Source organism: Phocoena sinus, chromosome 5 (assembly GCF_008692025.1).
Source record: "Phocoena sinus isolate mPhoSin1 chromosome 5, mPhoSin1.pri, whole genome shotgun sequence".
Classification (NCBI taxonomy): Eukaryota; Metazoa; Chordata; class Mammalia; order Artiodactyla; family Phocoenidae; genus Phocoena; species Phocoena sinus.
Window position 1 is genome coordinate 102,990,341 of NC_045767.1, and position 12,744 is coordinate 103,003,084.

A 12,744-nucleotide genomic window follows, 5' to 3' on the forward strand; every position below is an offset into this window, starting at 1 on the left:
CTGTATCTTTTCAGGTTGCATCAACAGTAAAAACTCTTAGCTTATGAATAATGTATATGGAAGTATTATCCATATTTACTTTATAGATTATTTTGGAATAAATGTAAAAGTAAAGCATTTTTCTTTGTATACTGTACAAACTTTTTCTCAAATATTAATAATATTTCTCTAATATTAGATACCAGATATTGTTATACATTAACAAAGATCTGATGTACCTGGAGTTATTTATTTAACAAAATTTTAAATGATTTTTAAAATATTAAAAATTTTGAACCCATAAAGCACTATCCTAATAAAATAGCAACTATCATTTCCGCATGTTTTTTCTATATATAGATATTTCATATCTATATGTATCAAGCAGGGGTCTCCAGAGAAACCGGATCAATAGGATATGTGTGTTTGTGTGTGTGTGTATATAAAGAGACTCTTATTAGCTCATGTAATTATGGAGGCAGACAAGTCCCAAGGTCTCCAAGGTGAGCCAGCAAGCTGGAGACCCAGGAGAGCCAATGATGTAGTTCTGGTCTGAGAACCAGGTGAACTGAGGGTGTAGTTCCACAATGAAGGCCAACAGGCTCAGGACCCAGGAAGAGCTGGTATTTCGGATCAAATCCAAGGGCAACAAAAAGTTGATGTCCTAGTTTGAAGGCAGTCGGACAGAAAGTTCTTTCTTACCTGGGGGTGGGTAAGCTATTTTGTTCTCTTCAGGCCTTCAAATAATTGGATGAGGACCACCTATATTGGGGAGAGCAGTCTGCATCCAAAAACACTCTCACAGAAACACCCAGAATAATGTTTGACCAAATATCTATGCATCCCATGGTCCAGTCAAGTTGACACATAAAATTAATCATTATACGATATACATAAATGATCAACAGATGTATAATTTTATAACCTAGTTTTAAAAATGATGTTAATAATTTTATATAGTCTTGTATAAAAATTATTAAAATAAAATAACTTAATTAGCCTCCTGACAAGTAAATGTAGTAAAGAATCTTAAAATACTACCAGTATCTCAAAGGATCACAAATCAAAATTAATATATTAAGAGAAATATATTTGAGTATGCAATTAGTCATTTTTGCTAAAGGTATGAAAAATGTTTTTCATATATGAGACTCTTTGAAAAGGTGTTCCCATGTGAGGTTCTTTGAATTCTAAACAGAAATATGATACAAATAGCCTACATCATGCTGCCTTGAACTTTATGCACATTTAATTGAATTCAGTAGGCATGTATTGAATATCTATTATGTACAAGTTCTGTGTTAACTGCTAAGAGGGTTATTAAGATGTGTTAAAAAGGCTTTCTCAAGGACACATCTTAACTATGTTACAGGTAGTATTAGTTAACTGTTTCATTAGAGATACAAATTAAATAATAACCATCTTATAAGGGAATGCTTTATCCTGTTTGAGAAGATTTATATAACATACATAATAGATAACATCATCTCTGGACTATTAATAATGGGTGGAACTTTTACTGACAGATGAAAAAAGAAATTCTTGGTAGGAAGAACTGCTCAAGAAACACTGGGAAAGAGAAAGATTTATTTTGTCAACAGAGAATTATATAGTAGTTTTGAAGTGTGATAGAGGTAGGAGTGATAATTGAAGGAAAACTTAAAAACCTGGAAATGGAGCTAGAGGCAGGTCAGAGTGAGCCTTGCATATCATCATAAAGAATTTGGATTTTGGGGGCTTCCCTGGTGGCACAGTGGTTGAGAGTCCGCCTGCCGATGCAGGGGGCATGGCTTCGTGCCCCAGTCTGGGAAGATCCCACATGCCGCGGAGCGGCTAGGCCCGTGAGCCATGGCCGCTGGGCCTGCACGTCCGGAGCCTGTGCCCCGCAACGGGAGAGGCCACAACAGTGAGAGGCCCGCATACCACACACACACACAAAAAAAAAGAATTTGGATTTTTGAAAATTGGGAGCCATGAAAATATTTGAAAAGAGGAAAAACTAATCTGTAATTTAGGAATAATTTAGGAGGCAATACTAGGAATAGATTAAAATGCTGTGAGATTGTAAGGATACCCAGTTTTATTTGTATTTACCTCACCTATATCTAAAGAGGATTTGAGACAGTTTGTATAATTAAAAAATACAGGTGAGAAAATAAGGGCAAAATGAAAACAAAAAATAAAGACAAGAAAATAAGATGGCCCTGGAGTAAGATTGGTGCAAAAAAATGCTCGTGGTAAGATTATTCAGTACTGGTGGAGATGGGCTAAAAGTCTAGCTCTGAAATCGCTTAACAGGGGAACTGGAGAATGATTACTTATAAGGATTAACTGTCCTCACTTCAGGCTGATAATCTTGCTCCCTGTTTCACAGGGGAAAAAAAGTAGAAGCAATCAGGAGACTTCTCCCAAGATACCACAACTGGACTACCTACATAAATTTTCATATTCTTTGCTTCCCTACTTCAGAAGAACTGTGACAGAGGTGTCAAGCCAACTCCTTCATTTGTGCATTAGCTTCCACTTCCTCCCGCTTACTCAGCAGTGTTCTCCCAACAGTCTCCTCTCTCTTCTGCGGTTCCAGTTTTCCCTGTTGGATCATTCCTACCAGCATAAAATTATGTTGTCCTTTCTTCAGTCTTTAAGAAGCAAACAAACAATGAAAAAGGAATCTTTTCTGACCCAACTTTTTTCTCTTATCTACTGCTACCCCATCCATTCTTAGTAAGAAAAATGCTAATCAAAACTGCAATGAGATTTTTTTTCTCTTTTCAGTTTGGTAAAAATCCAAATCTTCATAACACATTCTATGAATAAGGCTTGTGAAAAAATCATATGTTGCTGGTAGAAATGCAAAATGATAAAACGTCTGTGGGGAAAATCTGACAAAATGTATCAAAACTATAGATGATTTACTCTTTTATTCATAATCTAAGAGAGTCAATTCAAGAGGAATACCTGCACGTACAAAATGACATCACAAGGCTGTTTGCTAAAACATTATTTATAATAGCAAAAGTTTAGGAAAATTCTAATTGCCCATTAATAACAGATCAGTTAAGTAAACAATACTATAGCCACAAAATGGAGTTCTATGCAGCAGTAAAAAGAATGAGATCTCTAAACATTGATATGGAAATGGCTGTCTTGTTAAATTAAAACTGCAAGGTGTCGTAATTTTTTAAATTTCTGACCTTTTGTAAAAGAAGGGGAAAGTAAGACTATTCATATTTGCTTGAGCTTTCATAAAGAAACTTTAAGTAAGAACTAATAAAATTGATTACTCATAGCAGACAGTCTAGAAAGTTGCGGGGAAAAAAAAAAAGTCTGTTCTGATCATTTCCAGTCTTATTTTCTGTTTTAAGCTCTCACATACTTTAATGCAAAATATGAAATGATGATTTTCTCAAATCATGTGTTGCACTCTCTTTGGAGCAAAGTCATGAATATATAGTACTTGCTAAATTAAGTTTTTACATAAAATGATTTTTTTTTTAAATTCTGTTCCTAGATCCATATTTATTCTCTTGGAATGGCATTGTATTGGGGGGCTGATCATGAAGTACCTCAGAGCCAAGTAAGTCAAGTTGTCACATTTGTACAACTTTACACTTTTTAAGAAGTTCTGTGTATTTATGTGTTCTACAGTGTGTTGTCAGGCACACCAGTGTTTCTATACTGGTTGTTCACATTAATAATGTCACACTCTCAGAATGAAATAATAAAGTACTAAATTATTTTTCTTAGACTGTTCTTAGAATTATAGCAGTCACTACCTGTTTCAACAGTTCACTCTGCGAAATATAGTAGCGTCTTCAAAATTATAGCGAGAGAAATGGGAGTCCACTTTATTTCTTTTAATTTAATGACTGATAAAGGGGGATTGTAAATTTCTTTGATGATTCATTCTTGAACAGGAAGTGATAACCTTTTTTGATGCAAAAACTGTAGGAATAATAGTAGCTCTAACTATGTCTCAGAGTTTATACTTCATTACTTTTTCTCTTGTCACTTCAAAATCATACTTCACTACTCCTGCAGCAGCAGACACAGATATTAAAGTAACTTGTGGGGTCTTAGGCTCTGATGATCATTGGGCTGCTTCTAGTCTTTATTTTCTAAAATAACTGTTTTCCTGAAGACACAATAGTAAACATAGTAATAAATATAATCAAAAATTTAAAAATAAGTGTATTTCATCAAAGATGTAGCATACAGAATTGTGTCATTTTAGGCATTTAGGACTCCAAACAAAAGTAACTAAGTGTGTTTTTGTTTTTTGTTTTTTTTTTATCAAATTAAGAAGCAGTAAGTATTTTAGGCTTTTATTCTAAAATTCAGACATCTTAAGATCCATGAAAAATGAATGATAGTCTTCAACTTGGTTTGGTTTCATTTTACATCATGAAAAATACTGTATATTTACTTTCTTCAGTTTCAATTCTATAAATATAAATGAGAAACTTAAATTATTACTGGAAATAATAGGGTCATTTTATAGAACCTAACTTACATGTAAAATGTGATCACAGCCTATAATTTAACACTTTCTCTTTTCTGGTAACTGAAAATAAAGTCAATATATCTATAATGTGTAAATTGGATGGGAAGTACAAACATTTACTTCTATTTTACTGTCAGATATCATAACTGTTTTGGAAATATTTAATATTAATTCAGAAGTATTTATTAAGCACCTACCTTATGTCAGACACTGTACCAGACACTAGGAATATAATGTCCCAAGTCTGTGGAGTCCTATCACAGGTACAGACAACCAAAATAACCAATTACAATGCAATGTGACAAATGCTATGTTAGGGAAAATGGAGGGTGCTATGGAAGACCAAGCATTGGAGCCTCTAACTAGACTTGGAGGGTTAGAATAGGTTTATTAAAGGACATTGCTGCTAAGCTGAGCTCTAAAATATGAAATATAATACCCAAATGGATGAGAAGTGGAAGGGAAGGGTCACAGGTAAAGCATATGTTTAAACCAAAGTGGATGTACCAGTTCAAACTCCCATAAGCAATGCTTTTCTCCTCACCACTACTTCGTATTATCAGTCTTTTATTTTAACCATTCTACTGAGTATATATATATAGTGGCTTCTTTCTGTGGTTTTAATTTGCATTTCTTGGTATTATTGGACATTTAGATATAATATTCTATAAATTATGTCAACTAATTAAAAAAAAACCTCATATTTTGGCTTCTGTTTCACCAGCATAATGACAACTTATATTTAAATGACCTTGAGTCATTGCAGTATTTGAAATCTCTTCTAAGTTATCATGAGTGTCAAATTACATTAAATTTATATCAAATATATTCCTTTTTTGAAATGTTAGGAAATTGTTTATTCCCCCCAAGTAGTGTATATATATAAACTGCTTACCAAAATACTTGGATAACCAAAACATTCCATTTCTTAATCATACCAAAACACCTCAGAGTTTTTCTGTAATACCTCCTACCTTAGGAGATGTCTGTTAACCAACTTCTGCTAATAAAATTTTTGGATTATAAAAATGTAAAATGCAGTCAAATGTACATGCTACTAGGTAAGAAATTTATTTCCTCTAGGTGTGTTTGGTGTGGTTCCTGTGACTCTTGGAATGGTTTCTCTCATGTTAGTTAGATTTACTCACACTTGCCAACATTACCTTTTCTTTCTTTGTATGCAGCCTATCAAGCTTGGAGATCATCTCAACAGTATACTGCTTGGAATGTGTGAGGATGTTATTTATGCTCGGGTTTCTGTTCGGACTGTCCTGGACGCTTGCAGTGCCCACATTAGGAATAGCAATTGTGCACCCTCATTTTCCTACGTGAAGCAGTTGGTAAAACTGGTTCTGGGAAATCTTTCTGGGGTAAGCCACAGTTCCAATTGGTTCCTATAGTCATACTTTAAAATTTAGTAGCATTTCACAAAATTTTCTTTAAATATGGATAGCATTTTCTCAGTGAAGACTAGGAACAGGAGATTGAATTTCAGGTTCTAATGTTAATTGTTTATTTGAAACAGTACTTAAAAATCTAGAAACCCATTGCAATAATTTAGTCTCCTAGATTTTATGGGAGTTAGTCTGTTTTTAGAACTTTATTCTAGCAGGTATTATAGAATCACAGCATGTTAGAACTGAGAAGTCTTCTTTACTCTTTTCTTACATCTTTTCCTATGGAGCTTTCAGTAAGTGATTCTACCTACTGTGAAAGTCGTATGGACATGCAAAATGGGTTTTAGAATTATTTAAGTGCACTTTCTGTTGCTTTATACCTCTTTCATGCTCACTTATTAGTCTGGACCTCTTAGGTATTCTCAAACCCTCCCTACCTTCTTTGGACATTGGCACCTGGTATGTAAGAGGGATGCATGCTTGGATCCCTACTAGATTGTCCCAAAACTGGGACTCCTTTATTTTCTCTCTTGTCTTAGATATGAAGAATCCCAGGACTAACAATCTCTATATCTAATAGTCCCATTGCTGCATTTCTTAAGCTATATTCTATCCCATTTGCTCCAGTTTGGGACCCGCCCCCTTGGTTTTTGATATTTGATGTAGGTCTAAACTTTATCTGCTCTGACCCTTTAGGTTATGGTGCCTGAGTCCCCCTCCTTTATGTAGGCTTTGGATAGATTTACCGCTGTCACACAGGGTTCTTGCTGGCTTCCTCTTAATTCCTCATCCCTAAGGGTTTAGTTCTGCCGTCTTAACCAGGATGTCGTATGGCTGTCAGGGGTATATCCAAATTCCACATGCTTTGCCAGTTGATAAGAAACAGGCTCATAAAGTCTTCTAGGCAGATGGTTTGTAAACTGTACCCCAAGGAGCCTTTGCGATTCTGTAGTCAGAGGAAGGGAGGTAGTAGAGGCTAAGTGAAGAGAGTTCTCGGCTGTTTATTTCCCCTCCTTAACTAGAGCTGATTTATTTGTTTATATTCCTGTATGTGATTTTTTTTTTTTGGAACAAAGATAAAGCTACTAAAACTTTGATCTTCTATTCAGACCAAAGTTTCCCAGATATTTTGAAATATATTTTTGTTTAAAAAATTTTCTCTATGGTCAAATAAAGTTGAGGAAAAACTATTTTAGGAAAATTAAGTATATTTTCACCGTAGAACTTCCCAGAGCCTTTAATACACTAAGGTGTATTACTAACCCTCAAGAGGGATAGGCACACAGGTGAAACATTTCCCAAACTTATATTGGCCTTTTTTCACAGATCTTCTCATAATACTGATATTCTGTAAAAACTCGCTCTGAGGAACGTTGATCTGTACTAACTCCTTCACTTTATGGGACTTATGTTTCCTATTAATCAGCCAGGGATTTAAAAGCTATGAGATTTTGAGGGGAAAGGATACAAGTAATGACTGGGTTGAAAGATAGCACTTTGAGCTGGATCCTGTAGACTAGATAGAAAGGGTAATCCAGGCAGAGGGAAGTAAACTTGCACAAATGCTGTGAGATGGGAAAGAGCAGGATGTTTGAGGAACAGTAATAAGTCTGATATGGGGTGTGCTGTGGGGTTGTTTAGTGGGAGAGAAGAATAGAAAGGTCAGTTGGAATCAGCATGTAGAGAGCCTGCCTTTCTAAGTAGAAATAATAACACTCCCTTCATCCATTGCTCTTGCCAGTCTCCTGGACATCACTGGGCAGAAGTAACTCTCACAGCTACCTTTTTTTTTTTTTTTTTTTTTTTTTTTTTTGCGGTACACGGGCCTGTCACTGTTGTGGCCTCTCCTGTTGCAGAGCACAGGCTCCCGACGCGCAGGCTCAGCAACCATGGCTCACGGGCCCAGCCGCTCTGTGGCATGTGGGATCTTCCCGGACTGGGGCACAAACCTGCGTCCCCTGCATCAGCAGGCGGACTCTCAACCACTGCGCCACCAGGGAAGCCCACAGCTACCATTTTTTAAGTGTTTACTTTGTGCCAGGCACTGTGCTGAATGACTTATGTGCTTTTTCACATTTATTCATCACAACCCCAGGTTGCAAGAGATAATTTCATCCTCATTTTAGAGATAATGAAACTGGGGCTCAAATAGATTAAATAACTTGCCCATGGCCACACACATGGTAAATGACAGAGACACAATTGGAATCTGGATCTCTCTGACCCCAAAGCCATTAGCTGTCAGCCATTATGCTCCTTGGAAGCTGTCATTGCCTCCAGTCGCTGACAGAACGAGTTAGTCTTTCACTCAGTGTGAAATTCACTACAAGTGACTATAATTCTTACTTACTTACTTAAAATTAATTAGCATAGAGTAAAAGTCAGTAGTCCAGCTTAGTTGTCCTGGGTTTTCCACTGATTTATATAGCATGTTTGACCTCAATTTTACTTACCTGTAAAATAGGAATAATGGTACATACCATCCACCCATATTACTGAACAGTTTTGAAAATAATTATTTCAATGTTGATGAGCTGCTTCAAGGTCCTTAGAATTTTTCCTTGCTATTTCTCCCTTTATTGTAATATGAAGATAATAATAATATATACCACACGAGGCTTTTGGATAATTAACATAAAGTATTGTAAAGCCCTTAAGGTAGTGCCTGCTTTATAGTAATTGCTCAGTAAATGACAACTATTATTAATAGTAGTGTCAATGCAGGAATTCACAAAGATGATACAGGATTTTATCTCTTCAGTTACTGCCAATATAGTGCAATGTGGACCAGTATTATTTATATAACTTAAATGATAACATCATTTCAGAAATAGTTCCATTTAAGTCTTCTTATAGGTAGGAAGCATAATACCTCGAATACTACCTTAAATGGATTTTTAATGCATACTTAAATAAGTTTCACTCATGGAGGAATATTAAAATGTGTGTGTGTGTGTGTGTGTGTGTAAACAGATAAGTGTGCATGTTCTTGGTGCCAGAGTTAAGTAATTTCTCTTCACCATTCTCTCTCCTTACATTTATTTCTTGAAGTTTCTACTCTAATTGATCAGCTGAATAAACTCAGTATTCTAACATTTCACCCCTTGTAATGTGGAATTTGATGTGCTTTGTTTTAAACAAGTGCCCTCGGTTGAAGTTATTAAAGTTTAAGACTACTTAAACGTTTTGTTCTAAAGTGTCTCAAAAGAGCATTGATTTAAATTTGTCATCCCTCAATATGTCTATTTAGTTTAAAATATTTCTCAAATGTAATTTCTGGCAGGCAAAATCTAGAAAATTATTTTCGAAAATAATTTAAATCAGCACCCTCAGTGCATAGTTGCAATTAGGAGAGAGCTTTATCATACCAGAATTAATATGGTTTTAAAATTATAGTCACACTTGAGAGGTGAAAGTGGTTATCAGTTTGGAAAAAAAAAGAATACTTCAAGTGTGTTGTTTTGAAATGGAACTCATTTTAACTACTTTAATTTGGCTAATTTTGTTCCCTAGTTAGCAGATTCGTCTTTGACAGATGTTTCTTGGCTTTTATTTCCTGAAGATGAATTGGCCTAAACTAAGCTACATAAATCTTATCCAAGGAATATATATTAACAATAGCAGACTTGGAGTGTTTTTACTTAAATGTTATCCTCTCCAAAAATTATCTAACTGGTGTCATTCTGTAGACAATTACCATGAAAATAAAAGGGAGATTCTATTGTCAAACTTGACTTTTGATTACCTATGTACAGACGGATCAGCTTTCCCGTAACAGTGAGCAAAAGCCTGATCGAAGCCAGACTATCCGAGACCGATTGAGAGGAAAAGGATTACCAACAGGTAAGAGTATATTAATAGGAAACTTTTAGGCTTTAACCTTAGTTATTGTTTCCTTTACAAAATCATACTTAACCTAGCTTGGAAATCTGGTAATTGTGACCATAATCATAACATAAGAGTGCAAAGTGGAGGCACCGTACAGATAAGGAATGCTATGTGTATTAATATATAAATCCACAATAGTTATGCAGAAAATGTTAATACAATCAGGACACCATGGTAAATAATTTCTTTCCCAGTATTGTTATTGTAGCAATAATATCATTTTTTACTTTATCATGGTATTTTGTATTAAAAATACATTTTAAAGTACGACAAAACACATATTTATGAACATAAATGCTACTAAAACAAAGGTTTCAGAAAGCAACATTATTCTTGTTGCATACTGTTATTTTCTAATCTGTTTCTTTTTTTAATGCTAATCGCACCCCACTAAATTGATTTTATGACCAACGAATTTCATGACTTAGAGTTACCAAATACTAACTTAGGTTATATGATGCTGACTAAGTAGAGACTGATGAAGAGTGGTTTTGCTATTTGCCAGTAGCATTAGATAATTATAGGTTCTACATAGTTATTAAATTGATTTTTTAAGGAAATGAATAGAAATTCAAAACACAAGAAATGGAAGTAGAAAAACTAAATTTTTATCTGAAAGCTTATTTTTCAGTGGTAAGTTTCAAGCTTGGCTTATTTATAAAATGAACTTTTGTTTTTGTTGATTATCTTTGTTCTCTTTTCATCAAGCAATATTGATAATTATAACTTAAACATTAACAAAAATATTTTGTGGGTGAAATATTTTATTGTCTTAAGTCTTGAAGCTGGGGTTAAAGTAAATGTAAATATTGCTTAAATATATTCTAATAAAACATTCTAATTGATATAGTCAGATTAAAATGTTAAGATGTTTAACTGCTTAATTAGATAATCAGAGCACAGCTATCTTATTTAAAACCTATGAGAAACTCTCATTGTGAAAACTAAATATAGACATTTGATTATCCGGACTAAAAGTTTTGCAGAATTCAGAACTCATGTCTGAGAGGGAAGGATATGCCCTAAGCAAGTGTACTGCTTATCTTAAGAAGTCAAAGAAAAGAAATGAAATCATTTCTAATGGAGTGATTCTGTAATAATGCAGTTAGTTCTGTGTCTGTTTTGGTACTTTCATTTTATTTATTGAGAATAAGGATTGTTTTTCTGAAAAGGTACTTAGCTTTCATATCATCAATATAGTCAATTTACTTCGGGTTACATAAAGTTGTTTCTAATACATATATTATTAGTTTATGCATGGGTCAGAAAAGAAGGCAGACTTTGCTTAACTTAGTTTTTACAATGCTTTGATGGCAATTTAAAAAAAAGTATTTTTAACCCTTCCTTGTGTTTTCTTACTATACTTACGTCCTTATATATATAGACACCTTCCTCTCATAGGTAAAAATCTGTTTTCTTTTATCTTAAAACAATACTAGGATTTGAGGTAAGATATCATGTAAACCTTGGTGCTAAGAATAGCAGCACTTTGTTAATCTATCAAATTTTGAATCAGTTCCCTGTTTTAGAATAGAATGAGTCTTTTTCAAGGAGACACAATGAATTTTTTTTTTTTTGGCTGCGTTGGGTCTTCGTTGCTGTGTGCAGGCTTTCTCTAGTTGCAGAGAGTGGGGGCTACTCTTTGTTGCGGTGCTCGGGCTTCTCATTGCCGTGGCTTCTCTTGTTGTGGAGCACGGGCTCTAGGCGCGTGGGCTTCAGTAGTTGCAGCACGCAGGCTCAGTAGTTGCAGCACATGAGCCCTAGAGCATGAGGGCTTCAGTAGTTGCGGCACATGGGCTCAGTAGTTGCGGCACTCAGGCTCTAGAGCACAGCCTCAGTAGTTGTGGCACATGGACTTAGTTGCTCCACGGCATGTAGGATCTTCCCGGACCAGGGATCGAACCCATGTCCTCTGCATTGGCAGGCAGATTCTTAACCACTGCGCCACCAGGGAGGTCCACAGTGAATACTTTAATAAGTAAACATTAGATTTAAAAGAAATTATTTGTTTCTCTTATTTATCATCTTTATATTTCTTCCTCCCTTCTTATTCTCCTCTTATCTCCCTTTCTCCCCTCCTCCTTGCTTCCTTATTTCTCTTTCCTGTTCTTTCTCTCTTTTTGTAGTTCCCTTCTGTCATCTCCTGCTGTCATTAAGTGGCCAGGATATGAAACTGAAGTTTGTATGCTTGGTTGTTACTTGTTGATTTAGTAAATATGTTATACTATTATAAATTTTTAAAGATAGTTTGTTTTTTCTAAGAATAAAAAATGTTCCCAAATATATGAGACCCCCCCCATTCTATCCCTCTTCATCATGAATCTACAGAATCTGCAGAAAAAGATCACCCCGCCATATTTAGTTTATCAAATTTTAAAGACTCACAAGTGTTAACATAGTTTAGATTATATTACTTTCAATGATTCAGAGTCTTATTGTTTCAGACATCAATTGTTATGTAACATTTTAGAGGTAGCAATAGAGATTGAAATGAATCTATGCCAACTCTATAACATACTTTTTTTTTTTACTGGTAAGTTATTTTGTTTTATTTTTTTAATTTTGTATTGGAGTATAGTTGATTAACAGTGTTGTGTTAGTTTCAGGTGTACAGCAAAGTGATTCAGTTATATCAATACATACACATGTATCTATTCTTTTTCAAATTCTTTTCCCATTTAGGTTATTACAGAGTATTGAGCAGAGTTCCCTGTGATATACAGTAATTCCTTGTTGGTTATACATTTTATCTATAGCATATTTTAAATAGCAGGTTATTTACTTGTCATTTACATATATACATATATTTGTGAAAACCATATACAAAATTAAGCTTCCTGGACACATAGATGCTAGAGATGGGGACAATCCACTATTAAGCATGTTAGTTTTTGTACATGTTAAATGAATGTTTGTTGATTGAATGAGTATGAGAAAAAGTTTTATAAAAATATTAGATATAGTAATACATTTGTA

General features: G+C 34.6%; 1 protein-coding gene across 20 annotated transcripts in view; it reads left to right on the top strand.

Annotated features, from left to right (window-relative positions):
* PTPN13 (protein tyrosine phosphatase non-receptor type 13) overlaps positions 1 to 12,744 on the top strand; it is a 233,843-nt gene that overhangs the window by 91,044 nt on the left and 130,055 nt on the right. For all 20 annotated transcript variants that reach the window (XM_032632180.1, XM_032632187.1, XM_032632176.1 and 17 more), the window contains 3 exons: positions 3,491 to 3,556; positions 5,668 to 5,853; positions 9,636 to 9,723. In XM_032632180.1, coding sequence (XP_032488071.1) covers positions 3,491 to 3,556; positions 5,668 to 5,853; positions 9,636 to 9,723 — 340 coding nt within the window. The remainder of the gene's footprint in view (positions 1 to 3,490; positions 3,557 to 5,667; positions 5,854 to 9,635; positions 9,724 to 12,744) is intronic.